The 26571-nt window shown below is 60.8% G+C and overlaps 3 protein-coding genes across 3 annotated transcripts in view; 2 read left to right on the top strand and 1 right to left on the bottom strand.

Annotated features, from left to right (window-relative positions):
- Nucleotides 1-785: 785 nt before the first annotated feature.
- Nucleotides 786-5864, bottom strand: LHFPL5 (LHFPL tetraspan subfamily member 5; the record flags this gene model as incomplete). Its single annotated transcript, XM_082494665.1, has 4 exons — nucleotides 786-1114; nucleotides 1382-1414; nucleotides 1771-2007; nucleotides 5453-5864. 3 exons carry the CDS (start codon nucleotides 5862-5864, stop codon nucleotides 1398-1400), a joined length of 666 nt encoding a protein of 221 aa, XP_082350791.1. The 3' UTR covers nucleotides 786-1114; nucleotides 1382-1397.
- Nucleotides 5865-8414: 2550 nt separating this feature from the next.
- CLPS (colipase) lies at nucleotides 8415-9456 on the top strand (the record flags this gene model as incomplete). Its single annotated transcript, XM_082494586.1, has 3 exons — nucleotides 8415-8510; nucleotides 9114-9236; nucleotides 9319-9456. The coding sequence occupies 3 exons, from the start codon at nucleotides 8415-8417 to the stop codon at nucleotides 9454-9456; spliced, it is 357 nt and encodes a 118-aa protein (XP_082350712.1).
- Nucleotides 9457-16913: 7457 nt separating this feature from the next.
- Nucleotides 16914-26571, top strand: part of FKBP5 (FKBP prolyl isomerase 5) — a 30808-nt gene continuing 21150 nt past the window's right edge. The window contains exons 1-2 of the mRNA XM_082494587.1: nucleotides 16914-17126; nucleotides 17945-17965. Coding sequence (XP_082350713.1) covers nucleotides 16929-17126; nucleotides 17945-17965 — 219 coding nt within the window. The 5' untranslated portion in view covers nucleotides 16914-16928. The remainder of the gene's footprint in view (nucleotides 17127-17944; nucleotides 17966-26571) is intronic.

Raw genomic sequence — 26571 nt, forward strand, 5'->3', positions numbered from 1 at the left:
TTCTGAGCTAGTGGCCCATCAATCGAATTTTCCTTGCTAATGAGCACTCAGTTTTTATTTCCAAATGAGACGCAGGGAGGTGGTGTAGGTAAAGATTTTGTTGCTGGTTTTGTGATCTGTTTTAAAAGGGGGAGAAAAGTAGTCAGTAGCAGGATGATTCTGCTGGATTTTATCCATTCTAAAATAGGTTTTTCTCCAAGTTTGTCCTCTCTCTGCTCTCTTCCGTAGCAAAGAGTCTTAAATGCTTTTTTAGAGGGAAGCATAGAACTGGAAGGTGGTTGTTGGAACTGGATTGAATTGGCTGCTGCAGGAACCAGCAAATTACAGCAAGTAGAATGGAAAGTTGTAATACCGGTTAATTTGGGGGTTCTGACCAGGTAAGAGCTGGACGGGACCATGTGCTGCTTTGTCTCCTGCAGAAACAGACTGTGCCGAAGGCACCCGCAGGTGGGTGTTGGATGCGATGAGAAACGATGGCTAAATCGGATTAATGGGGTGGTGCGGCGCATTGATGCTGACTGGCACCATCTGCTGCGGTCTGCAGGTACTGTTACAGCCCTGCTGTAGCACAGCAGATATTTCTTTTTATCCCCTCCCACCCGAAAAATACCCTTTTTAAATGGTTATATTTGGTTATTGTTGCCCAGAGGGTGAAGCACGTTCATGGCTTTGTTAGGAATTGGCTGCTTCGTGGTATTTTTCAAGTACAAGGGCAACCTGGGACGTGGCAGAGGATTTCCCCTGCCCCAAGGAGACCAGCACAAAATCCAAAATGCTAATGTTGGGGTGTTTTTTGTTTTTATTTTTTTATTCAGAAGAAATTTCCTTGAAAGAAGGTGTACAAACCCCAAGAAGAAGCAAATCACCATCCCTCCCCTTTTCCCCAGGTTTGCTGATGGACTCGAAAAAAACAAAACAATAAAAAAAACAAACCCAAACCCCTGTGTCCAGTTTGGGCTATTCCCATCAAATAAACTCCCTGAAAACTGTGAGCTGACAGCGGCCCCTTCTGTGAAAAGAACAGTTGTAGAAAATCCAGAAAAGTTAAAATTTAAAGCTCCTGGAAAAGTCACTTTAAAGAAAAGGACTGATTGAAGCAGAACTCTGGGTGTCCCTGGGAAGAGAAAGAATAGGTCAGCTGTTGCCAAGTGGGGTATGACTTCAAATTTTAAGCGCTTTTTTGCCACTTGGCAGGAATTTATGTTATCCTGGCTTCAGGAGGCAAAGCAAAGACTATTTCCCCTTTAACCACAAATAAAACCAATGTGACTATAGCACCGAAATCTATACAGTTGTCAACCCTTTAGTAATCCTCAAAATGCAACGGCAACGTTACGTGTGCTGGGAAGAAACATTAAAAATCGCTGCGGGCATCACTTACGTGGTGATCAGCTCTGTCAGTCATTGCCCTCTTCTGTAAAACAAAAAGATAATTACGGTGTTAATGGGGTGTGGTGTAAAACTGAAGGTGCAGGTGTGTTTTCCAGGTTTGTTTTCAAAAAGGGGTAAAAAATAAGTTTGGAAACGCGATGGGGAGAAAGCCCCAGGCCCGTGCAATGTAGCTGGGCTCAATTTGGGCTCCTGCCTCGTGCTGCTTCAATTTTCTGCCTGCTGTTGCCTCTCTCCAAGTCCCTACGAAGCAGCACGATGACCACGACAGCTCTCCTGCTTCTCCAGCTGGAGGAAACCACCATCCTCCCAAACAGCGGCCATCAACCGTGGGCTGAAAATGCCCTGCAGCGGGACCGGGGCTCGGAGCTCAGCCTTTACCTTTATTTTCCACTTTAAAATCGGATGGGAGGAGGTTGTCCTGCCGGTTCCCCAACACAAAGGCCAGGAAGGAGAGTATGAGCGCATCGAGGATGCCGATGATGCAGAGGATGTACGCCCAGCGCACCGTGCAGGCGCCCAGCGTGTACTTGTCCGTCTTGTCCCCGCACATGCGCCTCACCTCGCTCGAGTCCCAGCCGTCGGGGTAGATCAGGCAGCCGATCATCAGCCCGGTAGCTGCAGGGAGAGGGAGATATTACAGCGGCCGCGAGCTACCTGCTGAGCCCATGCTGCATGCGGAGAGGTGGAGGAGCACCTGGTCACAAACGCAATGCTACAAACAGAATCATAGAAGGGTTAGAGTTGAAAAAGACCTTAAAGCTCACCCAGTGCCACCCCCTGTCCAGGGCAGGGACACCTCCCCCCAGCCCCGGTTGCTCCCAGCCCCGTCCAACCCGGCCTTGACCACCTCCAGGGATGGGGCAGCCACAGCTTCTCGGGGCACCCTGCACCAGGGACTCACCGCCCGCACAGGAAAGAATTTCTTCCTAATATCTAACCTAAATCTCCCCTCTTCCAGTTTAAAACCTTTCCCCCTCGTCCTGTGGCACCCATCTCCAACTCTCCTGGAGCCCCTTTAGGCACTGGAAGGGGCTCTGAGGTCTCCCCGGAGCCTTCTCTTCTCCAGGCTGACCCCCCCACCTCTCCCAGCCCGTCCTCCCAGCAGAGGGGCTCCAGCCCTCCCAGCATCTCCGGGGCCTCCTCTGGCCCCGCTCCAACAGCTCCGGGGCCTTCTGCTGTGGGGACCCCCCGAGCTGGAGGCAGCACTGCGGGGGGGTCTCCCCAGAGCAGAGCAGAGCGCAGCAGAGGGGCACGATCCCCCCCTGGCCCTGCCGGCCACGCTGGGGGGATGCAGCCCGGCGGGCCGGGGGCTTTCTGGGCTGCGGTCGCACATTGCCGGCTCCTGGGGAGCTTCTCGCCCACCGACACCCCCGAGTCCTTCTCCTCAGGGCTGCTCCCCATCCATTCCCCGCCCAGCCTGGAGCTGTGCTTGGGATTGCCCCATCCCAGGTACAGGACCTTGCCCTTGGCCTGGTTGAACTTCATGAGGTTGGCACGGGCCCACCTCTCCAGCCTGTCCAGCTCTCTCTGGATGGCATCCCTCCCCTCCAGCGTGTCCACTGCACCACACAGCTTGGTGTCATTGGCAAACTTAATGAGGGTGCCCTCGATCCCACTGTCCGTGTCACCAATAAGGATGCTGAACAGCACCGGTCCCAGTTAGGACGGGCTAATTCAGCGTTAAGGTGCCCCGTGGTTGCCCACCACCCACGGGCTCTGCTTTGTTCATGCTGCTGCAGCCGGGCAGGAGAAGGACAGCGCCCGCTGCTCCCACCAAGGACGTGCTGCAGCAGCATCTCCCATCACTGCGTTGCCCAGGCAACATCTCTCCTGCCTCCGCTCCCATCCCTCCCTGTGTCGCCGCGAAGAAATATTTCCTCCAAACAAAACCGGGATGGGTTCAGTCTGTACAAGGGGGAGAACCCGCCTAGCGCGCCCGTACGCAGCTGGATTTCGGCGTACGGTTTGCTACGGGAGAGCTGCCGTCAGCAGCAGCTTTGCGGGCAGATTAATTCTGCTTGTTCAGCTGCGGTGGTTCCAGCGCGGCCGTGAGCCACCGGCTCCTCCTGCGGCCGCTCTCAACGCCCGACGCCGGCGCACACGCAACCTCGGCGCCCGCCGCAGCCCGGCCACGTCGCCTTGGGACTCGCAACAAACCCAGAGCGAGCTGCCGAAGGGCCATCTTCTGCCAAGCACCTCACGTCCCAAAATCTCACAAATGCTTTTTTTTTATCCCCCACCCACCCACGCGCTCGGAGAAATCGTCGTATTGGCTGGATGAGAAGAGCGATGGGGCTCCGGAGGGAGAAGAGCCGAGCTCACCTGCAGGGCTTTGGGATGCGATTAACGGAGGCTCTTCTCATCCTCCACTGTTACCTTGGTGCAGAGCGTGGAAGTAACTGGTGCTTTCTGCATTTTCGTGTAGGTAGGAGGACAGGTAGGAGGACCTCCCACGCTCCTGGGGCCAGAAACACCCCCACGGTGGGACCTCTGGACATGCGGCCGTTTGTCCCTGCCCTTCGTGGACACCCGCAGCCTCCCGCAGCGATGAGACACTCCCTGCCCCGTACCAGAGCCTTTTCTCCATCACTGAGTGCTCGATAAACCAGAAAAACACTTTCGGGGTGGTTGCCTCACCCTTTGCCAACGCTTTTTCTCCTCGGCTTGAGGAGAGGAGAACGGCGAGGCCAGCGAGCAGCTGCCCAGCTCTGCCGAGAGCGGTTCTCTTCATGGAGAAGCAGCTGCTTTCTCCTTTATTTAATTACTCTGGCCTGTAGCTAACGAGAGGAGGGGCACAGAGAAGGTGGAAAGAAATCGCTTCTCCTGTGAAAGTGCGGCGCACAGGCCAGAAAATGGAGCTTCTCGTGTCCTGTCCCCTGTTTAAAAGAACTCCCAGAAACGCGGCAGCACCTGCATTGCCCCGGTATCGGCCCAAAATCTCCCGAGAGCTCACGTGCGGCAGCGAAGCCGGGCTCCCGGGGATGATTTGGGTTTTTCCACCTGGCCAGAGCCGCCTGCACCCGGTTTCCCCTTCCCATCCAGCGCAAAAAATGTACATAAAAGCCCCAAATGCGACAGCAAAGCCTCTCCCTGCTCCAGCTCGTGGGGAGGCTGAGCTGCCCCAAGCCTCTTATCTAAATCTTTGCTTGAGCTCGCTTCTCTAGCCGGGAACTGGAGCAACCCCGATGCCATCCTCCCACGGGGCGTGAGCCGGGGTGTCCCTGGCACGGGGGGGCACTGGGGGGCGGCAGCGGGGGCTGCGCCCGGTCCCGGCATGAATGATTTAGGAGCGGCGAAGGGCTGGGTTGGGTTTCAGCTGGGGCTGCGGAGGCAGGAGCTGGGTTACCGCTGATCTCGGGTGTCTCGCTGCGTTGGGGGAGGGATGGGGAAGGCTGGAAATCCGCAGGGATGAGCGGAGGGATGTGAGGATGAGCGGAGGAGGGAAATGTGGGTGATGGGTCCTACAGTCAGTCCCCTCCTCCCGCTCCCCCTCCCTGGTATCCCTTCCCCCAGACTCAGGGAGTTACCGGTTGCTGCAGAGGGTATCATCGGCACCAAATAACCCAGCAAACGTCACCGTCTCCCTGCTTAATTCCCGTAGGATCCCTGACGCCGCAGGGAGCCCCGTGCCCCGGCCCTGCAGCATTTGGTGCTCTGGGACTGATGCTCTGAAGCCACGACCCCGCTGCCCCGTGGGGCAGAGCCGGAGCGACGGCATTGGGCAACGGCCGGAGGAAAAGCCCCCCCAGGTAAGCGGGGACGGGCCGTGTGCGCTGTGTGCGCCACGTGGTTTTGCAGCAGTGTACGGAGGGGAGCATCGCCCACATGCAATGAGTCTGCTGGGTCTCAGCTGCTCCGACAGGCTCTACTCACTGCAAATCCCCCACTGGTAACCAGTACGGGGGAGCAAATGGGGCATGGAGGTTACGCTGCTTTTCCTTTCCCTGCCAACCCCCCCCTCTGGCAGAGTGGAGGTGGGGACAGAGAGGGAAGAGCAGCTCTGACCGGACCATCGGCAGCCCCCGGCCCCCCTCCGTGCATCGCCCCCAGCCCCGCTCACCCGCCGCCAGCTGCATCCAGGCGCAGACTTTATAGACGGTGGCTGCGTTGCAGAAGAAGAAGAGGCTGAAGCAGAGGATGGAGCCGATGATGAGGAAGGTGGAGATGCCTACGAAGAACATGGCGGTTTTGAAGGCGCTGGAGGGGATGGTGCCGAAGTCGAGGGGGCTGCCCTTGCAGATGAGCTCGCCGGTGAGCGCGTTGCCGATGCAATAGGAGAAGAGGCCGAAGTAGCCGGCCTGCGGCGTGTCGATGCTGTCGCCGATCCAGTAGGGTTGGATGAAGGTCACCACCATGAGGATGGAGAAGCAGAGGGTGAAGAGGGCCCAGAGCACCCCCATGGCCCGCGCGTTCCGCACATAGTTGGTGTGGTAGATCCGAGCCGCCTCCTGCGCCGGCAGCAGCTTGGGCATAGCGGGGACGGGGACACCACCGCCGCCACCGCCACCGGCAGCGCTCCCCGCAGCGCCCGGCACTGCCCCGCCCCGGCGGAGAGCGGCGGCGGCGGCTCCGGGAGCGGCGGGACCGCCCCGGGGAAGGGGAGGGGGGGGACACACACAGACGATGGAGGCGGCGCGACCCCACTTTCTCCCCCGCTCCACCGAGCCGGGGGGGACTCGGGAGGAGCCGGGGAGACCCCCCTACCCCCTCCGTCCCGAGCCGCGGGGGGTCGGGGGGAGCCGGGCGATGCGGCCGGGGGTGTGCTGCCGGGATGCGCCCCGGGGCCCCGGGTGGGACCTGTGTCCCCGGGATGGGACCCCGGGATGGAACCCTGGAATGGGAACTGTGGTCCCCGGGATGTGACCCCGGGATGAAACCCCAGGATGGGACCTGGGTCCCCGGGAGGAGCCCTGTGCCCCGGCATGAGACCCCAGGATGAGCCCCGAGTCCCCAGGATGTGACACCGGGATGAGCCCTGTGTCCCCGGGATGGGACCTGTGCCGCCGGGATGGAACCCTGGGATTACCCCTGTGCTCCCGGGATACGCCTCTGGGATGGGGTCCCTGGGGTGTGCCCCATGCCCCTGGGATGTGCCTCCCGGGATATAACCCTGAGATGACCCCAATACCCCCGGGATGTGCCCTGTGTCCCCGGGATGGGACCCCTGGGATGAGCACTGTGCCCTCAGACTGTGCCCTCAGGACGAGCCCCTGGGATGTGCCATGCACCCCCGGGATGCGCCCCTCCAGTGTGCCATGTGTCCCTGGGATACAGCCCTGGGATGAGCCCCCTGTCCCCAGGATGCGCCCTGTGCCCCAAGGATGCACCCCAGGGAAGTGCCCTTAGTGTGTGCCCCATATCCCGGAGATATCCCCTCAGTATGTGCCCTGTGACTCCGCCGTGTGCCCTGGGATGCTCCCTGGGATGCCCCCAGTGCCTGTGGGATAAGCCCTATGTCCCCAGCGCGCACCCCAGGACCTGCCCTGGGCTGGACCCTGCCTTGTGCTCCAGGATGTGCCCTGTGCCCTGCTCTGCACCGTGGGATGCGCTGTGCGCCGTGGGATGCACTGTGTGTCACTGTGTGCCCCGGGATGTCCTCTGTGCCCGTGCTGTGCGCCCCGGGATGTGCCGTGTGCCCTGGGATGCGTCTGAGGATGCGCACGTGCCCCAGGATGCGTGTTGGGATGCTCCCCAGGATACCTCTTGCCCCCCAGCGTGTGCCCTGGGCTGTGCCAGGGGCTGTGCCGTCACCCCCAGGATCCACCCAGACCCCAGAATGCGCCCTAAATGCCGTGTCCCCTCGACTGCTGCTCTCTGCTGGTGTCACCAGGGTCTTCCCCCACTGGAGGGGGGTGCATGGGGTGCTGCATCATTGGGGTGGGGGGCTGCAAGCCCCTGGACCCCCCCCGTCAGCTCTGGGGCTGGCTGAGGCCGCAGGCAGAGAGGGGACCGTCCCCACAGCCCCCTGCAGAAAGGGAAAGGGGTCACCCTGCCACCGGGACACCCCGGGGTGTCAGCCAGCACCCGGGGCAGGGCCAGGTCTCTGCCTGACCCCTGTGTCCCGCTGCCGGAGGAGTGTGGGTGTCCCCGGAGCCTGCCCCGACGGGCTGCGGGTGCTTGTGGCCACCTTGAGACCTTCCTCCAGGATCCCGAGGGACCGCAGAGGCTCAGCTCCTACCGTGGGGGCCAGATGCCACGTGCCAGCGCAGGGGCCACCCAGCAGCCAGCGCCAGCCTCAGCGTCACCCCCGCAGCCGCCGAAGGCCAGAGCTGCCCGGGTGTTAATCATTGCCGAGAGCAGCGGGGCCAACACGGGTGCGAAAAGCTGCGCCATTCCCAGGGCCGTGTTCCTTTCAGCAGCCGCATCCCCCAGGCACTGAAACACCGAGAGCAAATATCTGGCAGGGCAAGGTGCGGTGGTGGCCCGCGGGATGGGGACATCGGCGGGCTCTGGAGCACCAAGCGAGGCTGGTGGGATGCTAATGGGGGGGGGGGGGGGCTCCCTCCTGCCACACTTTGGGCTTTCTGGAGTCTGTGATCATAACGTCCGAGCGATGGAGGATCTGGGGGTGGGCGATGGAGGATCTGGGAGTGGGCGCTTTCCCATGGAGCGGAGCTTCTGCTGTGGCGCCGGCTCTCGCTTTGCCCGTGAACCCCTCCAGCAAGGAGAGCATCTCGGAGAACCCCAGCTCCACAGCTCCCTGCAGCCAGGGCGAAGGCGAGGAGGAAGACTGGAAATCCCCGCTGCGGGAAGCGCAGGAGTGCCGTTACTTCACATTCGCTTCGGCCAAAGGAGCTGCCAAAGAGCAGGTTGACATGGCCGGTGCGGGACGGCCACAGACGTCCCCGTCGTGGCATCGCCTGGCAGCACGGGCACGGCTGTTTTCCTGCCTTGGGCATGGCGTCGGGACGCTGCCCCAATGCCACGAGTTGGGGTGTGATAGGAGCAGCCGCATCAGCTGATGGAGACGCCGGCTATAAAGCTCCCGCCGGCCCCGTGGCGGAGGCACGAGCAAACCCACCATGGCCAAGGCGCTGCCCCCCTGCCTGCTCCTGGCCCTGCTGCTCCTGGCCCCGGCTCTGCCCGCGCCGCACGAGCGAGGGCTCATCTTCAACTTGGTAAGAGGGACACGAACCCCGTCCTGGCCGCAGCCGGGGGATGCCCCGAGTGCTGCAATGGGGTGCGCGGTGCAGCGGAGGAGGGTTGGATGGGTGCTTCGGTCTATGCGGGGGAGCCCCGGGATGATGGCTGCGGCCCCCGAGAGTAAAAACTTACTGCATATGGGGAAACTGAGGCAGGCGGGGAGGGCGTGCTGAGTTTCCCAGGGTGGTGGGGGACCTCAGGACCCACAATAGCAGCTGTGCAAAGGGACAGGGAAGCCCAAAAGTGGATGGGATTGAAGCTCTCCGCTGCCTGCGCCAGGGAGGACCCTCTCCCTGGGGGGCTGGCAGGGAACGGGGAGGGGGGACACTCTCCCTGCGGTGTTCCCATGGGCCAGGCAGAAAACAGCACCCCAGCAAGTGGTATTTTGGGCCAGAGCGAGGAACTCCTGCTGGGTTGGAGGCTTGGGCGTGCTGGTGGCAGTGCTGAGCCCCAGCCGAAGGGCAGAGCTGGTGTCTGACCCCCACCCAAACCCCCCGGCCACATGGCGGGAGGGGGGGTGGGGGGATTAAGGGGAGACAGAGAGGGACCCGGTGCTCACGCTCTGCCCCGCGGTGCAGGACACCGGGGAGCTGTGCCTGCAGAGCGCCCAGTGCAAGAGCGGCTGCTGCCACCGGGTCAGTGGCCTGAGCCTGGCCCGCTGCGCGCCCAAGGCGGCCGAGTTCCAGGAGTGCTCCCCAAAGGTACGTGCTCCCCTGCTCCCGGGGTCGGGGATGGGGATAGGGGCACGTCCCCCGCGCTGCACCGTGCCTTGGTTCCCTGCAGAGCATCTATGGGGTCTACTACAAGTGTCCCTGCGAGAGCGGCTTGACCTGCGACGTTGATAAGAGCATCGTGGGTTCCATCACCAACAGCGACTTCGGCACCTGCAAGGACCCCCGGCGCTTCCACGGGCGGTGGTGAGGGAAGAGACCCCCCCGGTGCCCCCCCCGCGCCGCCCCTGCCACCCTGCCTTTCCCCCTCCCCAGGGATGCCCAGACCTGCCCCCGCTGCCCCCGCGACGGGGGCGGTTTGAGTAAAGAGCATCTTCTGCCGAGCGTTGTCACTCCACGTGTCCCTCCAGCCGAAAAAGCCGTAGGGAGATGACGGCTTTACCTATACGTCCGTGTGCATCCTATGCAACTGTATAAATCTGGGTCGGATCGGTGGGGTGAGCTCTGCCCGGGGCGAGCAAAGGGGGTGCAGGGGAGGGGAAGCTGCAGCGGCCCCAGGGGCCGAGGGAGCCGCTCGGGTTGTGCCGGACGCGGTTGATGTGCGGCTGCGGCTGCTCTGGTTGGGAACATCCCCTAGAAAAGGTTTGTCCCAGGAGAATAGGGACTGGAAGGTGGTGTCGAAGCTGTGGGTGCTCGGGGTCTTCGGTGGTCGTGTCCGCCTCCGCCGTGCCGCGCTGTGGGCTCTGGCTCACCCCGCACGCCGGGACCTGCACCTCCTCCTCGGGGTGGGCAGGAGGTGGTCGGTGGGGTGGGAGTCCTCCCCCGAAAAAGAACCTCGTAGGGGCAGTGGTTGTACGCGCCGGGGGGGGGCTCCTCCTCATGCAGCATCTCCACCAGCATCTCGCAGAGCAGCTTCTCCAGCCGCGAGATGTGCAAAATTTGGGAATTCGGGATGGACCCGGGGCGAGGCGATGCTGGGAGCCACAAATCCCCTTAACCCTGCCCGCGGCGGAGCTGGGAAGGGGCACAGACGTGCTGCAGGGGGATGAGGAAGAGGAGGCACCCGCCTGGCAGAGCTGGGGGGGGCAGAAGGGGGTGAGGGGGTCACCGGAGAGGGGGTTCTTGGCTTCTCCGCTGCCATCTTCACCCCACGTGTTTCCATCCCTGGGGGCAGAACGAGCACTGGGCAACCACAGCACTGCTCCCCATCGCCCCGAGGGGCCGAGCACCCCATGGCGGCTCTGTACCGGGGGGGGGGAAGATGACGACAAGGACGACTGTGGGGGGCCGGGGGCCATACAGAGCAGCTGAGGTTGTCCTGCAGGAAACTTTCTTTCCAGGACAAGGGTGAGCAGCAGCGCGAGGATCTGCACCTGCAGAAGCACCGGGGACACGGCTGGGAGGGTGGCACGGCTTGAGGGGGGGTCCCCACCATGGCGGGGGGGGGGGGGGGGAATATGGGGGGCAGTGTGGGGACAGAGCAGGGGATGCTCCAGGGACCCGCTGGCCCCTGCCAGCCTGGCTCGATGAAGCTGCAAGAGGGGAAAATGCCGACTGAGATTTTTAGTTTTAAATTTCTGGTGGGTGGCGAAAGCCTTGAGGGTCTTGGGCTCGTCGTCACGGTGGTCCCAGCAGGAGACCACCAGGTCGATGTCCTCCTGGGTGCGGGGTGAAACCTGGAGGAAGAGGGAGATGGGGACAGGGACGGGGACAGCAGTCCCTCTCCTGCGGCAGACGGGCACCCCCGGCAGAGCGAGGAGGCACGGGGCAGGGGACATGGGGCCGGGGACAGGGGACATGGGGCCGGGGACATAGGACATGGGGTTTCTCCCTTGCCTCATCACCCACGGGGGGGTCCTCAGCCCCCCACTCCGTTCCACACCAGTGGGGAGCACTCCAGAGGGTCTGGCATCACCCGGGACACATACTGGGCATACTGGGAGCCCTGTCTGCCCATGGGCAGGATGCGGCCAACGCTCGGGCTCCGGCCATGCCGGGACCAGCAGAGGGCAGCCGCAGCGTGCCCACAGCCTGGGACCCCCCCCAGCCCCGGCGCCCCCCCCCAAGCCTAGCAGCCCCCCCACCCCCCCCCCCCCCCAAACCCCAGGGGCAGCTCAGCCTCGGGGGGCCCTGAAATGCACCCACCCCCACAGCCCTGACCCCCCCTTGAGTCCTGCTTTGGGGGTCACCCCCTAGAGGGGGGGGGGAATATTGGGGGGGGGGGGAGAGGCAGCCTGGGCCAACTCCTGGTGTATATGATGGGGATTTTGTTGTGTCCCCATTTTTGGGGTGTCCCTATGTGGGCAGGAGGTGGATGGGGGCATTGGAGAAGTGGGAAGGGGGAGGCTGTGCTGGTGTGTGTGTGTGGGGGGGGGACACGAATGGGCCCCCCCCCCTACACACTCATCTCGGCCCTATATTTACTGGTGAAGCGGCGGCTTTATTTTGGCAGCTCCCGGCTGGTAAATATTGGCTTTAACCGAAAACCCGCCGCCTGACTCACGGCGTCTTAACAAACACAGGAAGGGGCCCCCGGCGCGTGTGGGGTGCTGCCAGCCCTGGGGACGACGGGGGGGGTTGGGGTGGAGGGGTGGGAAACGGACACCCTTACACCAGGGTGGGGGCACCCTGAGCTGGGAGGAAGGGTATGAACAGGGCATCCTTGTGCTGGCGGGTTTTGCTGCAGCGAAGTCCTTGGCAGAGGGGGGGGGGGCATCCCCCCTCCTGTGTCATCGTGTTTCCCCCCCCCTCAGCTCCTTTGGGGACACAGGAGGGGGGATGCACCCCCCCCACCAGGGACCTTACTTCCCCCTGGGTGATGGAGGGGTGCAAGCATTGGGGTGCCCCATCCTCCCCCCCCCTTGCTTTGCACAGGGTTCTGTCGTCCCCCCGTCCCCCCCCCCTGGCTAAAAAGCAACGAGGAGGAGGCCAAAGGGGGGGCAATCCCCCAGCCCCCAAATCTCACCCCATCACCAGGGTTGCACCCCACTTTGCACGGCAGCGGCGCAACCCCGTTCCGGCTGCTGGGGTGACCTCGGTGTCCCTGTACCCTGTTTAATGGTGGGGGGGGGACAGCTTGGGGGGGACACGGATGGACATGGGGGCATTGGGGTGCCCCATCCTCCCACCCTGCTTTGAACAGTGTCCCCCCGCCTTGGTTAAAAAGAAACGAAGAGGAGTATGAGGCCGAAGGGGTGTTGGGGGGGGCACCCTAAGCCAACACCCCCCCCCCCCCAAAGTCTCACCCCATTACCAGGGTCGCACCCCACTTTGCACAGCAGTGGCACAACCCCATTCCGGCTGCTGGGGTGACCTCGGTGTCCCTGTACCCTTTTTTTTGGGGGGGGGGGGGGACACGGATGGACACACACATGGCGGCATGGACCCCCCCGGCGACCTCAGTTCACCCCGTGCGATAAAGGGGTGCAAGCACTGGGGTGCCCCATCCTCCCACCCTGCTTTGCACAAGGTCCCCCCGCCTTGATTAAAAAGCAACGAGGAGGAGGATGAGGCCGAAGGGGTGTTGGGGGGGGCACCCCCTCCCCCCTTTCAGTCTCATCCCATCACTAAGGTCGCACCCCACTTCGCACCCCCATCCCCTCCTGCTCCCCCAGGGGGTGCCCCCAGTGTCCCCCCCTTACACCGGGGGGGGGAGGAACTGGAAGGTTTTTCCGCCCCCCCCCCCCCCGCTGTCCCCCCCCCCGCCGGGGCTGTTTTTACCAGGAGGGTACAGGATGTTCTCGCCGCGCAGCGCTCCCTCTCCCCAACCTCCCTCCTCCCTCTCTCCCCCCCCCGCCCCCCCTTTCCGCCAACCCTCGGCCTTCACCTCTCCTCCTCTGCGCTGCTTTTAACCCTTTTTTTTTTTTTTTTTTTTTTTTTTTAAGCCAAACTCGGCTTTTTCCTCCTCTTCTCCTCCATTTCTTTCGGATTTCTGCAAAGATGCCGTTGGAACTCCATCTCTGCCCATCCTGGGGGGGGCCCCGCACCCCCAATTCACCGCGCTCCCCGGACCATCAACGAGCTGTGGCTGCGGGGGGGGGGGAAATGTGGGGGGGTCTCCAGTGGGGTGCCCACCTGATACCCATCCTTGCAGACACCGCCCCCCCCCCAGCAAAGGCACCCCCCCAGAAATGGGGGGCACCCTCCCAGCCCTGCCAAAAAAAAACCCCAACAACCCAAAAAAGGAGGGGGGGGGGCTGCTTCTGCAGCCTTTGCCCCATTGTCAGGGGTTCCCAGCCCCGGGTGGAGGGGGGGGGGAGTGCTTCTTGGGGGGGCTCTGAGCTGCCCGCGGCCCCCACAGAGGAGCCTGAGCAGACGGCAGCCCCATAGCACCCCGTGATCCATGATTTCGGGAGGGGGAGGAAGACTCCGGGCACAGCCTGATTCCTCCCCCCCCCCCCTTCCCAGTTTGCTGCAGACTGTTGTCAGGCAGGGGCCTGATCCTGCGGTGGGGTCAGGGGGTCTCAGGGGAGTTGGGTTGGAGGGTGCTGGGGGTGATGGTGCTTCGTGGGAGGATTGTGCTGCGGGAACGCATCCGAGGGGCTGCAGGGAGGTGTTTGGGGGTGCCCAGAGGTTTTTGGGGGTGCCCCAGAGGTGTTTAGGGGTGCCCAGAGCTGCCCGCTTGTTTTTGGGGCTGGCTTTTATTCCCCCCCTCCCCCCAAATGACTTCCCCCCCCCCATTTCAGTCAGGGCATGGCAAGGCGGTGACCAGTGCAACTGGGGGGGCTGGTGGCCCTTTCTTGGGGTGTCCCTCGGCCAGGGTGGCTTTTGGCTGGGGGTGGCCACTGTGTTTGCAAGGCAGGAGCCGCGGGGACGAAGCACGGTCCTGCGGGGTGTGGGATGTCCCAGGCAGCGCGGGGGCGGGGGGGGCTCGGGGGGGGGCTCGGGGAACCCCAAATCCCCGGGGAGATGCCCCAGTCTGCCCCCAGTGCCCCATGCTGAAATGGGGCACCTCAACCTGCCCCCCCCCCAGCAGGGAAGCTCCCCCCCACCCCCCACCCCCCCAGCAGGTCCAATCTGTGGGGCACAACAGGGTGCAGACCCCCCTGCGCACCCAACTGCGGCCCCCAGGGGTGGGGTGGGGGACCTGATCCTGCGACGCCCCGATGGGTTTTCCTAAATCTGGGCCAAATTTGCACCGTCCCGGGGCGACGGTTTAGGGCTGGAGCTGGCGAGAAGCCGTCCTTCAAGCTCGCGCTGGAGGAAAAGCAACCTTTCTAGCAACGACCAAAAAAAAAAAAAAAAATCAAAAATATAAATTCATGAAAAGCTCTGGTTTGCCTCTTCTTGCCAAAACCAATCGTTGAAGATTTTTGCTGGCCTCTCCGGCTGTGCCTTCGGATGTAATGGAGGGAACAATGTCAGACTCTCTCCTGTTTATCTCTTTGGAAGAGGGGAAGGATCGGCTCCGGGCAAACCGCAACCCCAGGGGCCCCGAAACCTGGTGCGGGGGTCCCCGTCCCCCCTCCATCCTCAGGGATGGCTTTGGGGCTGGGAGTGTGGTCACCAGTGGGGTCTCTTGGGATGCTCTCCCAGCCCGGAGCAGCCGGGAAGGAACCCAGGGCTGAGGACTGCCCAGCTCGGGGCAGTAGTGGAGGCTGTGAGCAGGATGGGGGGGGCGCAGAGGTGGCCCTGGGGGGCATCCAGGCACCTCCACAAACCTCTCCTGGTGCTTTCCAGTGGGGCACAAGTGGAAAAATCCTCGGGCCAAATGATTTGTGTGGATGGAGGGATTAATTAGCGCAATATTGGGAGGTGGGGAGGGCGGGGGGGGGGGCTGATGGGCTGCGTCAGCCCAGGGAGAACTCAGGGCTGGGTGCTTTACGGGGGGGATGTCCCCCCCCAGCTGTGATCCCCCTCACTGGGTATATTTAGCATTAAATTCCCCGAACTGGTGGTGAGCTGGGCTGGGAGAGCAGGCCAGAACTGGGGTTGAGAGGGAAATGCAGGGGGGATACTGGGAGGGTGGGGGGTGGGGGGAGGGATGTCGGGGGGGATGCTGGGGGGTGTTGGGGGGGATGGTGGGGGTTATTGGGAGGCTGCTGGGGAGGCTGCTGGGGAGATTATGGTGAGGCTGCTGGGGGGGTGTTGGGGGGCTGCTGGGGAGGTTATGGTGGGCATACTGGGGGGTGTTGGGAAGCTGCTGGGGGGGCTGCTGGAGAGATTATGGTGGGCATACTGGGGTGTGTTGGGGGGCTGCTGGGGAGATTATGGTGGGGCTGATGTTGAGGGGTGTTGGGAGGCTGCTGGGAAGATTATGGTGGGCATACTGGGGGGTGTTGGGGGGCTGCTGGGGGCCATGCTGGAGCTTGATGCCAGGAGCGATGCCGGGGGCTGATGCTGGGGGTGCGTGTGTGACACTGGTGGCCACACCATACCCCACGGGGGACCAAACCGGGGCGGGGGGGACACGACACCCATCCCCGCGCTCCCCGGGTGCTGCCAGTCGCAGGGTGGGGGGTTCCCGCCTGGACGCCCTGAGCCAGCGGGGGACCCCCCATCCCTCCCCCCCCCCCCCATCCCCTCCGTGTCCGTGTGTCCCCCCCCCGGGCAGGGCCCTGCGGAGCCGTGTCGCTGGCAGCGCCGCACACCCGCCGCCCCGGCTGCTGAGTCAGGCTGTTCCCGGCGCTCCCGTGGCCGGTACATCGCGTCCCGGAGCGCTGGCGGCCCGCCCGCCCCGGTGCTGCGGCTCCCGGCAGGGGCAGCTCCCGGCCCCGGGACCCCTCGGCTGCGGCTCCCGGAGAGGATGGAGGGGGGGGGGGGGGCTGCCAGGAGGACCCCCACCCCCACCCCCCCTCCCGAAAGGAGGGGTTTGGTTGGTTGTGTTTTGGTTGTTTTTTTGGTTTTTTTTTTTTGGGGGGGGATGCAACCCAGCACTGGCCGGAGTCACGCTTGGGCATGTCCCTGCCGGGTGTCCCCCCCCCCACCCCAAAGCTCCCCAAGCACCCGAAAAGCATTAAATGGGGGATCTCCCCAGGGTGGTTTTTGGGGTGCGGATCGCTCCGGCGGCAGCATCCCCATCGCGCGGCACAGCCTCGTGGCTGAGCATCCCTGGGGGTGCTGCACCCTCCACTCCCCCCCTCTGCCACCCCCGTATCCCTCCCTGACCCCGACACCCCCATCCCAGCGGGGTGGGTGGGGAGCCCCGGCTGCCCCCCGGCCACCCGCCTGCCCCGGCGGAGGCTGGTACAGTTCGTTATGTCCAGACCGGAATGTACTTTGTGTTAGAAGTGGCCCCAGGCCAGGACGGCAAAGCCGGACTTTATTTATCCACCCCGCTCCGGCCTCGCTGCATCCTGCGGGGTTGGATCTCCGGTGGGACTGGGGGACCCCCGCACCCTGCCTGTCCCCCCCACACACTCATCTCCAGCCGGGGGAGTGTGGGGGGGGGGTGTTCCAGGGATTCTTCCCCATTTTCCCCATGTCAGGGGGGGGAAATAAATCTGGGAAAATATTTGTGTCCTTTCAGCCGGTTCCCGGTGTCTGGGAGGAATCGCCATAGGGGAAATGGGGATTCAGGGACGGATCCGGCCCAGCAAAGCCTCCGTCCGGCTGGAGGTGTCCCCGCCTGATTGCATGAGGGTTTGGGTGGTTTTTTTTTTTGCAATGGGGGTGGGGGAAGCAGCGTTCCGGTATCGCAACCCGGAAATTTATGGATTGGGAATGCACGGGGAAAGGGCCAGCCCCGGCCACGCTGGGGGACGGGGCAGGATCGGGCCTGCGATGGAGCTGGGGGCTGCTCTGGGGGGGTCCGGGGATGCCTCAGCCCCTCTGCCGGTAAAAATTCCTTGCAGGAGGTGTGAGTCCGAGCAAAGCGAGAGGGGTCGCAGCCGGAGGAGGGACCACCCCGGGCTGGATCCGGCCGCTCGCCCCTGGCCCAGCTCCACGACGACCCCCAGCATCCCTCCCGCGGCCTCTCCGGTAGGAAAATTTGGGTGGGGGTGGGATTACACGCAGAAAGGAGCTTGCCGGCTACTTTGCACCCCCTGAGTCAATCAGCCCCAACGCCAAGGGGGTAGTCTTGCCCTACTGCCCCCCCCCCCCCCTCCCCGCCGTGTCCCTCAATGTCCCCATGTCCCCACCCTCCGTCCCTGCCACCCAGCTGCACCTACAGCCGGCGGCGAGGACACGAGGACACGGTGTCCTCCTGGACTCTGCTGCCTGTTGTGCAACACCCAGCTGCACCTCCCGTAAACACCACCACTGCCGGGCGCCCGTCACGCTGCACCCCTGCACCGGTGACAAACCGGTGACAAAGGGGCGCACGTGCCGGGGATTGGGGGGGGGGGGGGGGGGGGAGGGACGAGGCCACAGCATCACCAGGCTGCAAAAAAGCTGCTTTGCTCCCCCAAAACAGGCAGGTATCTGGGTCCCGGGGCGGGGGGGAAGGATGGATTCGGTCCCCCCGGGAGGGGGAGAATCCCACATGGATCATCTGCCCCGCGGCTATCGATTTGTGCCGGGGGGGCCATCGATTTGCGGTGTCCCACGCAGAAGGAACGAGGGAGAAAGCCCGTTTCCTCCGCTCTCCGACGCGCGCTCCGGAGATTCACCGATGTGGCTTTTCGCTGCGAAGCCGAGGCGGAGGGACGCCTCTCCTCCCCGCGCTCTCAAGGCAGATTAACGCCGGTTATTTTTAGCAGAAGACAAGGATGAATAAAAATATCCTGTATTTTATTTTAATTTGGGGTTTTTTTTGTTTGTTTGTTTTCTTTTCTTTTCTTTTTTTTCTTTTTCAGGAGCCGCTGCTCTCACACAAGGTACTCGGCGGCCGGCACGACGGAGGCCATCACCGGTGAAGGGGGGGGTTCTCCGGGCTTTGCTCCCCGATTCCGGTGGGGGTGGGGTGTGGAACCCCGGACCCCCGTCCTTTCGGGGCCGGGTGACGGCAGCGCGGCGGGCGCAGGGGCCGGGGCCGGGGCAGGACATGTGCGGCCAGCTGGATGGCGAGGGGGAACAAGCAGTGCCCCTGGCAGCCGCCCCGAAGCCGACCGGGATTATTTATGGAGCAGATTTCCTCCAGGTTGTGTTACAGGGATGGGGGGGGGTGGGACAGAGCAGACCCCAACATTGGAGAGAGTGGGGGGGGTTTGGGCATCCCACCACCCATGAACGCAGAGCGAGCCGGGGGGGTCCGGTGCCAGTATCGCAGTGATTTGGAAGGTTTCTTTTCTTTTAAAAAAAAAAAAAAAAACAACACCACTGTGGCACTTTCTTCCCATATTTTGCTTTTGTTTTTCTAGGCAAACAAACAAATTTATCATTTTTGTAGTGCAAAAATGTTTTTTTTGGGGGGGCGGATGGGTTGGACCCCCCGCCGCTGCTCTCAGCCCCATGGGATTTTTCAGGGCTCGGGTGTTATCTACGGGGCCCGCACGGAATTAAGCTGTGGGGGTTTCGTGGTATTGGAAAACCCACAATATTTTGGTAAACGGAAAATGTAAAGCTCTTGGAGGGTGGGAAATGTTTAAAACCAAAACGCAACATTCACCCGGGTAATTTTAGAGAGGGAAAAATGAAACGCTTGTGAAAACAAATCTTTTATTTTCTAAAGTGGGCTTTGATTTTAACTCCGGATTTCCAATGAGCGCCATCGGTGTCTAAATCACAGCCGGGAAAAATCAAAATTCGGCACCCGAGAGCAGACCAGCGAGAGGGATCCATCAGGGCGGCACTGCCTCAGCCCCTGCGCTGGGGGGGTGGGGGCAGTTATTGGGACATGGGAATTGGGGTGCGGGTTGGGACCTGCGGGCACCGGCTCCAACACGAGCCTGGTAAAAACGAAGGCTTTATAAAAATACTCAGAGATGCCACATTTTAAATCTGCCCCGTGCCCCCCCCCGGGCGTTTTTGCCCCCTTCTCGGCTCAGGCCCTGCAATTAGCTGAACGTGCGCGAGCAGCGATTGGGGGTTTAATTGCAAAAATGTTATTTCTAATCTCGGGGGGGGGGTGGGGGGTGGGGGGTATTTTGAGGCAGCTGTTAACAAAGACAAATCTTATCTCCTTTACACTGAACGGGACGGTTTGTGTGTGTCGCCTGGACCCCGCGCCCCCCCCCCCCCCCCGTGGGACATCATTATTTGCTTTTCCCTTAACTAACCCCGAGGAGGCTGCACGGGGTGGGGGTGCCCGTGGGGGACGGGGCTGGGTGGTCCTGGGGTGCCCTTTTTTTTTTTGGAGGGGGGCAAAGTGTTGCATGAAGGTGCCCCCCTCCCCCCCCCCGGCACTGCTCAGGGCTGGGGGAACCCTGGAGCTCTGTGTGGGGCCGAGGGGTCCTTGGAGCACTGCGTGGGGCTGGACACCCCCCCCCGGGCATTGCACCGGGCTGCCCCCCCCGGGACATCGTACGGGGCCAAACAGCCCCCCGGGGCATTGCACAGGGTCGGACACCCCCCCCCCCCCCCCCGGCGGCATTGCACGGGGTCGGGAACCCCCCCAGAGACACCGCACGGAGCCAGGGACCCCCCCTCAAGAGCATCGCACCGGACCGGGACCCCCCCGGGGCATTACATGGGGGTGTCCCCCCCACCCCTCCCAGGACCAGGATCCCCCCGCCCAGGACATCCCACGGGGTCATACACTCCACAGCGACACCGCACGGGGCCGGGGACACCCCCCCTCGGGGCAATGCACAAGGGTGCCCCCCCCGCGGTGTGCCGCACAGGACCGCCTCACCCCCCCCCTCACCCCCCCCCGCTTCCCGCCCGCGTCGCCGCCGCTGTCCCCGGCAAGTGCGCGGGGTGGGCGGGGCGCCGGGGGAGGAGGGGGGTGCTGGTGGGAGGGGGAGAACGTTCTGATTTGCATACCGCCGCCACTCGAGCCAATGAGAAGGTTCAGCCGTCGCCGTCGCCGAGACGGGCAGGCGGGACGGCCAATGGGATGCGGGAGGAGGGGCGGGGCGCGGCGGCCGGGGAGACTCGGCCGGCGCGGGCGCGCGGTGCCACTCGGAGCGCGGGGCGGCAGCGGCGGCAGGTACGTCCCTGCGTGGGTCCCTCCGTGGGTCCCTCCGTGGGGTCCGGGAGTGCTGAGGGTCCCCCCGTGGGGTCAGGGGGTGCTGGGGGGACCCTGCGTGGGGCCGGGGAGAGCCTTGCGTGGGGTTGGGGGCGTCTGCGTGGGCGCAGCGTGGGGCTGGGTGGGTGGGTGGGGAGGCTCGGGGGTGTCTTGCGTGGGGTTGGGGGTCTGGGCTGCCCTGCGCGGAAGTCTCTGTGGGGCTGGGGGGGGTGTCTGTGTGGGGCTGGAGAAATACGGTAGGTCTGTGTGGGGCTGGGGAAGGGGGGGGGGGGGGGAGGGCGAGGATAGCGTGGGGCAGTATGGGGTTGGATGGAGGCGTGCGTGGGGCTGTATGGGGGGCATTGGGGTCCTGCGTGGGGCCGGGGATTCGCGTGGGGAAGGGGATACTGCGTGGGTTGAGGGTCCCCACTGCAGTGCAGGGGATATCCGTGGGGGGAGATAGTACACAGCGTTGCTGGGGGGCACTGGGGGGCACTGGGATGGGGAGGGGTGGCAGCGGGTGGGGGTCGAGGGAGGGGAGTTTTCTTTTTTCCCCCACTTTCCCTGCGCCAAACGGGGCTCCTGTGTGGGGCTGTCACACTTCTTCCATCGCCCCCTACCAAAGCCACCCCATGGGCCGTGTGCGGGGACATACGGCTTCGTTGGCGTTGGGGGTGTGCGGTTGCACGAGGTAAACGGGAATATTTTTTTAAGCCTCGGTTATTTTTTCCTCTTCTCTGGGCGCAAAACCTCATCCGAAGCTTCTGTTTTTAAAATGCACATTGGGGTGAGGTTGCTCTTACCGGCGAAGAATATTTTATGCGATGAGCTATGAGGGCTCCTGGGGGGGGACACCTCCATCATCGGCGCATCCCTCGGTGTCCAGCCGAAGCTCCGATGCTGCGGCTGTGTTTCTGTCCTTGCTATGCCGCCGTGCTGCTGCCGCTGGTAAAAAAAAACAAAAACACCCTTGAAAAATGAAAAAATAAGAAAAAAAAAAAGCTAGGAGCAGATAGGTTTGGGTTTTAAAGGTAGAGTTTAAACGGCAGCTCTCCGTAATGAGCTATTAAACTGTTGAGGTGGATTCGGGACATCGCTGGGGGATCAAATCCAGCCTAGAAACTGGGGTTACAAGTTAAAAAAAAAAAAAAAAAAAGAGAAGTTGAAAGTACAAATTGCTCCTTCCTTTAAAACGTGGGGAAGCTGGGTCCCTCCTGCGTCCCTCCTGCCGCCTTCCCGGCCCCGCGAAGGGCTGGGGGAGGGGGAGAAAAATCATTAAATCCGTCGGACAGAGCCTATATGTGGCTTTTATGGGCTGTTTTCCCGGAGGTGCGGTGGGTTTGGGTCGGGCGGCGATGCTGTGCTCGGAGGTGCTCAGGTTTTATTTCCACCCCGGTACCCTGGAGATGGGACAGAACTGCTGGAGGGGGACACAGCGGGGACAGAAATGCTGCCAAAGCAGAGGGAATGACGGCCGCCGGTGGCAGAGGGTCAACCAGGAACGTGGGGCTGAGCAGGGATAACTTCCCAGTAGCGCTGAGAGTTTTGCAGCTGGCATGCTGGGGTCCCTTGGTGGGGATGCTGGGGTCCCTTGGTGGGGATGCTGGGGTCCTTGGTGGGATGGAGGGGTCCCTCGTTGGGGATGCTGGGGTCCTTGTCGGGGATGCTGGTCCTCGGTGGGGTGCTGGGATCACTTTTCAGGGATGCTGGTCCTCATTGGGGATGCTGGAGTCCCTTGTCGGGGATGCTGGTCCTCGGTGGGATGCTGGAGTCCCTTGTCGGGGATGCTGGTCCTCGGTGGGGTGCTGGGATCACTTTTCAGGGATGCTGGTCCTCATTGGGGATGCTGGAGTCCCTTGTCGGGGATGCTGGTCCTCGGTGGGGTGCTGGGATCACTTTTCAGGGATGCTGGTCCTCACTGGGGATGCTGGAGTCCCTTGTCGGGGATGCTGGTCCTCGGTGGGGTGCTGGGATCACTTTTCAGGGATGCTGGTCCTCATTGGGGATGCTGGAGTCCCTTGTCGGGGATGCTGGGGTCCTCGGTGGGACGCAGGGGTCCCTTGTTGGGGATGCTGGGGTCCTCGTGCGATGCTGGTCCTCGGCCTCGTGGTGTGACGGGTGAACCTCTGGGACACGGGAGGGGGAAGGCGAGGGCACGATGGAGCTGGGTGCTCCCGGGAGCCAGAGGTGATGGGGTGCTGGTGGGGGAAGGGGTGGCTGGGGGCGTCTCCGGGGGCATTTGGGGTGATGAAGGAGGTGGGGCTTGTGCCGGAGAAGATACGCGATGGTGTGAGGGGGAAAAATAAGAAAGCAGATTTCTGGGGAGTTGGTGGAGAAGTTCTCGCTTCTGCCGAAACTCGCTGGGAGGGACGGGAGCGCATGGGCTCTCCGCTGGTTTGGGGCTTGGAGGGTGGAGGGGACCGGTGCTGGAGGGGTTTTCGGGGGGGGGTGGGGAAGGCTGGCATCAGTCAGGCCCATCCTGCCCGGAGCAGAGGTGTCTGCTGGGATGATGGTTTGTGCAATTATTTTTTTTTTTCTTCTTTTTTTAAAAAAAAAAGGCAAATAATTGTAACTTCTCAAGGCGGTGTTTGCCCAGCACGCGCCTGAATTGTGTCGAGGTCCTTTCCCAGCGCTAGTTAGAGCATCTCCCTGCTGGGATGAGCCAGAAAATAAGGACAGTTCCTGAGTAAAAACCAAACTGCATCCCTCAGGAACATCACTGCTGCGTAATTAGGTGTGTTTTAATTACCAGCTTGAAGGAGAAAGTTTGCTGTAAGGCTGGAGATGCTCAGCACTGAGACACCCCCCCCCTCTGCCCGGGCTGGCTCAGGGGGGAAATAGTCTGTAAAGTATTTGGCGAATAATTTATTCTCTGCTCTTTATGCTTTTACACTATTTAATATTTTATTTTATATTTGCTCTCGGTTATATATATTTATAGAAAGTTACAGCCACTTAAGGGAGCTGCGGAGTTCGCGCTACTCTCATGCCCATCGTGGGGGAATAATAAATTACTTCGCAAGGTTTTTTTTTTTTTTTTTATTATTTTAATGCTGTACGTTTGTGGGCGTAAAGAAATGGCCACGAGTGCTCTGATGGACAAGTTGTTCGTGTGACTTTTTTGTCATGGAGCCGACGAGCTTTTTCCGTAATCCGTAGCTGTGATTGAAATGAGGATTTCTGATTTTGCGAGTGAGTGTATTGGAAAATCAGGAAAATAGTAGTAAAGTAACTGTCAGAAGTGAAGAGGTGGGGTGATGAGCGATGGCAATTAAATTGTGTTGTGCCTGCGGTGCCCCATCTTCATAAATAGTGGTATCGCTTTTAGCAAATGAGCATCATTTACAGTAGTCCCCTTTCAGGTATTTTTTGATTTACGTTACATTTAGCGACGTAATTAAATAAAACCGCCTCTTCTTGCTTGCCAGTAACATCACTTTGGGGGTGTGACCCCAAAGCCGCAGCATCCTTGGCAGCCCCCCCAACTTCCCCCCTCCCAGGCATCTGGCAGCATCCCCCAGCAACGCCGGTCCCGGTCCCCCTCCGCCGGTTTGGCATTTCCTTGTCCCCTCCAAGAAATCCCGATTTGGCGAGGGAACAGGCCGGTGTTTCACAACATGCCGGGAATTGCCGTTTGCCCGACATAATTTGGCATTTATAGACCGTTGGGGCACACGGAGCTTCAAAAAAAAAAAAAAGGGGGGTAAAAAAGGGGTCTCAGGCGCCGGGTTTTTTCTGGGGGTGTGGTGCCCGGCGGCGATGCCGTTTTGGGGATCCCCCCCCTCCCCCGGAATTTGGCACAGGGGGGCTGCGGGGATGCTGCCGAGGCTCTGTGCGTGGGGAATAAGGGATTAAATACAGCGTTTCCACTGCCGGGGTCGGGGGGGACGGACAGACGGACGGACAGACGGAGGACGAGGGGGAGCTGCTGTTTAGGGTCACCTGGCTGGAAGTTTGTCGGAGAAACCCCTAAATCTGTTGCAAGCAGTGAGATGCTTTTAGAAATTAAAAAAAAAAATTAAAATAAAAAAAAAATCAACAAATCCAAGTTTAATTGTCGGATTTATTCTGGAGAAAAGGCTAAATTAGATCAGAATTGGCAAACAAGGCGTTTCTTGTTTATTCCCATTTCGTATTTATTTTCGTTCCCCCAAGCTGTCTCCTAAAATTGAATTTGCTCGGTGCTGGCGTAGCGGCTGCCAGGAGGATGCTCCGAGCTGCCCGTGGAGGGGTCGAGCTTTACCGGGATGTGCTGTACGGGGAGGGAAAACTTCACATTTGACAGCCAGAGGTGGAATATTTCTTTCCGGTGTCCCAAAAAGCCTGGCCGCCTCTGTTCTCCCTGTTGTTTTGAGGAGGGGAGAAGACACGGTGGAAAGAGCCTGCTCGTTTTCGATGGCAAAAAAAAAAAACCCAGTTAGAGGGTGCCAAGGAGTGGGTAGTGGGATGTCAAGTACTTTCTCACTTTTTAAAGATGGCTTATATAACCTGCTTGGCTATATTATTATTATTATTATTATTTTTTATTTTTTTTTTCTCCCCCTTCCAGTTACGTAATCCTAATTTATGAAAGCATTAGGAAATTGCGTTCCCCGCTGTTACGTGAGCGGCTCTATATAATGGCCACTGAGCTTGTTCGGATGCTGCGCCGTCTCCCGAGAAGCTCAGGCAGGTGCGGAACAGCTATTTATACACTTAACTATGTTTTAAACTTTTTTTTTTTTTTTAATTTTTTTACCGTCATCCGAAGCTGTGTCAGCCCCTCCCGGAGCGGGATGGGTGCAGGCTGGTGTGTCTCTCCCTGCCGGCTCCGGCATTCCTGTTTTATCCAGTATTTTTGGGGATGTGTCGCTTGTGGCAGAGGCTTGCGGTGATTTTTTTTGGGGGTGGGAGCAGCTGAAATCCTCGCTGGGGCCGGGGATGGCTTCGGGGGCGGGCGGGAGAGGAGCTGCAGAGCATCAGCGTGTAAAACCCTCGACCGCATCCCGTCCCTGGCACCTTCTCCCCTTTGGAAGAGCATCAACCCAGAAATATTTGAGCATCAACCCAGAAATGTTTATGGGCTTCTTGCCGTCCTCACTATATGTTTGTCTTTTGGAATAAGGGAGGGGGGGGGGGGGGAAATCTATGTTTTGCTGCTTTTTTTTTTTTTTTTCTTCCATTTCACATGAAAGCGGAGGGTGTTGTGTCTCTGGGGACCTGTGCCGGGGGGGGACGGACCACGGTCGGCTGCTGGGATGCTCGCGAGAGGGTCGAGTCCGAAGGAGCTTTATCCCCACGATTTCTTATTTTGAAGCAACCTGGAAAAACCACCGAGCAAGCGTTTCCTCGCCGGTGCCTTTGCTAGATAACCAGTGAAAGAGCCAGGTTTTTTTTTTAACGGGTTTATATTGTAAACTGGGGAGGGGGGAGAACCCCTTTCTGAAAGTTTGTTTGCCTGTCACGTGTGGGCGCGCTCCCTTCGCCCCCGGGGGGATGCAGAGGGGCTGAACCCCTCTTGCTTTCTCTTGAAATATTTATCCTGGCAGGCGGCAGCGAGCCGTCCTGCTCACTTGTTCCTCTGGCTGCCGCCGAAACTTGAGGGCAGCCTCTTATTCAACATATTTAAAATGAAGAGAGGAAAAAAAAAAAAAAAAAAAAAAAAAAAAAAAGAAAGAAGCAACCCCCCCCCCCCAAAAAATCAGTTATGACTCGGATCTTAACTAAACCCACTTTAGAAGCTTAAAAATACTAGCTAAGCAAAACGATTAAGCAAGTCTGACGGGAACACGTACCGTTGTATTTAAGTTAGCCGCGTGCAGTAGTTTCCTTTTCTCCCTTCGTTATTCCCTTAATTGCTTAAAAATCTCCTTTTGCTTCTGTAGTGCCGATAGCCTCTGGTCCTCGGGAGGTGGACCGCATCCCTCTCCAGGGCATCCCGTGCCGGGAAGGGATGCCAGGCCATGGGACGGGTGGCACTGGGATGCAGGGGATGCTCGGGGGGAGGGATGCTCGGGGGGAGGGATACTCGGGGGGATGCTGGGGGGTACCAGGGGGTACCAGGGTCTCCCTGGGCAGGAGTTCCTCAGTCCCCCATGAGTCACGGTACCCCCCGGGCGCGATGGAGGTTGGTCAGGGTGCTGAGCAGTTCAAGCAGCTCTGTTTGTGTTTTGTTTTGGGTTGTTTTTTTTTTGGGGGGGTTGTTTTTTTTTGTTTTTTGTGTGTGAATAAAAGTTGCCATGAGCGGCCCCGCCGGGCTGTTAGCTGCTCGCCCAACGTGCACGCTCGGAAGTAAATCAGTCCGTGTGAGCCTTATTCAGCTAGTGACAATTTAAATTTATGGCTTCCCCATTTATTTTAAAGGGGGGGGGGGAAGTCAAGTGGCCAGGCTTAAAA

Source organism: Vanellus vanellus (assembly GCF_965231255.1).
Source record: "Vanellus vanellus genome assembly, chromosome: 23".
Classification (NCBI taxonomy): domain Eukaryota; kingdom Metazoa; phylum Chordata; class Aves; order Charadriiformes; family Charadriidae; genus Vanellus; species Vanellus vanellus.